The 2743-nt window shown below is 46.4% G+C and overlaps 1 protein-coding gene across 1 annotated transcript in view; it reads right to left on the reverse strand.

Annotated features, from left to right (window-relative positions):
- lbx1b (ladybird homeobox 1b) overlaps window positions 1-2455 on the reverse strand; it is a 3099-nt gene extending 644 nt beyond the window's left edge. Inside the window, exons 1-2 of the mRNA XM_020642799.2 lie at window positions 1270-2455; window positions 1-763 (exon numbers count right to left, since the gene is read on the reverse strand). The exon at window positions 1-763 is cut by the window's left edge and continues 644 nt beyond it. Coding sequence (XP_020498455.1) covers window positions 279-763; window positions 1270-1597 — 813 coding nt within the window. The 5' untranslated portion in view covers window positions 1598-2455 and the 3' untranslated portion in view covers window positions 1-278. The remainder of the gene's footprint in view (window positions 764-1269) is intronic.
- Window positions 2456-2743: the final 288 nt, after the last annotated feature.

Consider the following 2743-nt stretch of genomic DNA (forward strand, 5'->3'; position numbering starts at 1 on the left):
GTTGGCCTAAAGTGTAAAAAAATAATAAGTTACTCGTGTCATATCAGACCATATTGCTTTGATTGCAAGTGACAGTTTGCTAATGAATAAAATATCACTGCATATTTCTGCTTCTGTGTTCATGCGTCACTATGAATAGTTCTATCTGCGCCGATATAAAAGTCATTACATTTTGGTACATGTTCTCAGATATGGTATACAATATAAGCAATAAGATACAAGTCCTCGCGAGGATTTTTTAAAATCGTCTTTTTGTGTGTCTGCCCCACGCTGCGCAATCAGTCATCCACATCAATCTCCACGTCCTCGTCCTCCGAGCACTCTTTACTCGTTGTGTGGTCTGAGAATGGCGACAGCGGCGATGAGCGCAGTTTCTGAGCGAGCTCGTGCTCCTGGCCTCCCCGCGCGGGGGACTCCCCTCGCGGGTGGCCCAGCGTGCCGTTGGCGCATTTCTCCAGGTCCGCCAGCTTGGCGAGCTTCTCCAAGGGGACCTGGCCGACGGCCTTGGCAGACTCCACGTCGGCCTTCATTTCCTCCAGGTCCCGTTTTAGCTTGGCCCTCCGGTTCTGAAACCACGTGATGACCTGCGCGTTCGTCAGGCCGAGCTGCTGCGCTATCTGGTCCCGGTCAGCCGGTGACAGGTATTTCTGGTACAAGAAGCGCTTCTCCAGCTCGTAGATTTGGTGATTGGTAAAGGCCGTTCGAGACTTCCGGCGCTTCTTCGGGGTGCTTCTCTGGCCAAACAGAGTCATCCCGTCCCGGCCTGTTGAGGAGAGACAGAGGCGCGGTGAAAATCAGCTCCAAGTGCAGGTGCATCGCGTAAAAATCATCCTAACGTAATAATAACAAGGTAACCAATACAATGTGAGAGACAGTAAAACCTCCATCTCTGCTGGGAACAGGTCATTTCAAGAAAATTACCCAGACACCACTGGGAAATATTGAGCAGCACACACTCGAGACACTTATATTAAAGACTAGAGGCGGCGATTTATTTCTTTGAGAAACAGACAGATAAATGAACTAGTCTTTGTTCGATTGCATATATTAGCAGGAAAAATACAACATTGAGAAAACAAAAGAAAACATTTTCTCTGCCCATGAAACAACCATATTTAACGAACCGATTGCACGAGAGGGTGCAAAATAAAAGGGTACCAAAATTTCTCTTTCGTGCATGCAGGACACTGAATAAGAAAAAAAAAGATTTAAAAAAACGACTAACAAAAGAACTTTCTAAAACGATGTAAATTAGGGGATGGATAGTACCTTCTGCAGCTTGTAACACGCTGACTTCCAGCCCCTTGAAGGTCTTGCTGGCCAGCTCCTCCAGCGCGCAGAGCGGGGAGGTCTGGGTGAGCAGAGCCCGGCTGGACAGAGGGATGCTGGATGGACGGTGCTTCTCAGAGGACGAGATGAGGTGAGCGGTGCCGCAGATTGTGTAACTTCGTTTCACCGACGGTTTGTTGAGAATGTCCTCGATGCTGAAGGGTGTCAGCGGCTTGTTGGAGTTGGCAGGAGGCGGCAAGTGGTCCAGCGGGCTTCGCCTCCTGGTTTCCACTGCATCACATTTGGCCACTTCTTTGGATGTCATCATTGGCTGTGCGCGGAGTTTGTGTGTGACTTTTATAGAAATATTTAGAGGGTAAAAAAAAAACCGATGCTATCGAGGGGTAAAAGAAAGAGTCACATAACAGTTAAGAGGTTTAAAAAAGAGACAGAGAGGAAAAGGGGAAGAAAAGAAAATCTTATTCCAAAATGGGATGTCTTCAAAGAGTGGATCCTCGGGAGCAGTGGGTCCGCAGGAGTGAGATGCCTCCCTGAAAATGGCGAGGTCCAAAGAGTTGACGATTACTAACAAGTTCTCATTGATTGGTAGGTAATCAATTATCTCCAGTGGCACTTTCGCCCTCTTCCCTTTCACTCTTTGACTATGTTGCAGTCCAGTGCGGGGCTTTTTGCGACTGGGGGTGTCCCATTAATTAGGACGCATGGCTGGAAGGAGGAGGAGCCCGGCGGAATTATAATGCTTTGTGCTCTTATCATCTTTGGTCTAATTTAGTCGTGTGCTGAGATACCAGAATAGGTTTGTGGGGTAAATGAGGGGAAGCAGAGAGGGAGAGAGAGAGAGAGAGAGAGGATAAAGAGGGAGTTGTGAGGGAAAGATTTAAAACCCGCAGATTATTTAAGCGTTTTTGTGCGTAAATCTCAAGTTTTAGCCAAGGAGTTTGTAGGCTTTTGTTTCCAAAGTATTTGGATTACCCGGATGTTACTTAAACGACAAGTAGTCTGGTGTTATGTTAGATGTCGCAGGTAGTCAGAAGGATATTTTCTCGACTCTAAGCGCGGATGATCCTTTGTTTTGTAAAGGTAAAGTAGAACTGGGCCATAGATCAGCTGTGATGATTCCTCCTCTGGGGCGGAGAGAAGGAGCAGCATGCATCCCTCACAGCTACGCCAAACCCGGGCCATAACTCAGGCGAAAGGGCTCCTTTTATATCAACCGAGAAATATTTCATCTCCTCTCAAATTTCCCCGCGTCCTCCAGGTTTGACAAGATGAGTTTATTTTGAGGCTGCTCGAAAAGTGGCGAGGGGCTATATGCATAAACGAATTTACGCACGCGCCAGGACAGTTTGTAGGGTCTTTTTTTATCTTAAAAAAAAGCTGATAAAGAGAAGAAATGTTATTTTTAATTTTTACATTTCATTAAATTTCAGGTCAAGTTTTATCTTTACACCAT

Source organism: Labrus bergylta, chromosome 1 (assembly GCF_963930695.1).
Source record: "Labrus bergylta chromosome 1, fLabBer1.1, whole genome shotgun sequence".
Taxonomy (NCBI): domain Eukaryota; kingdom Metazoa; phylum Chordata; class Actinopteri; order Labriformes; family Labridae; genus Labrus; species Labrus bergylta.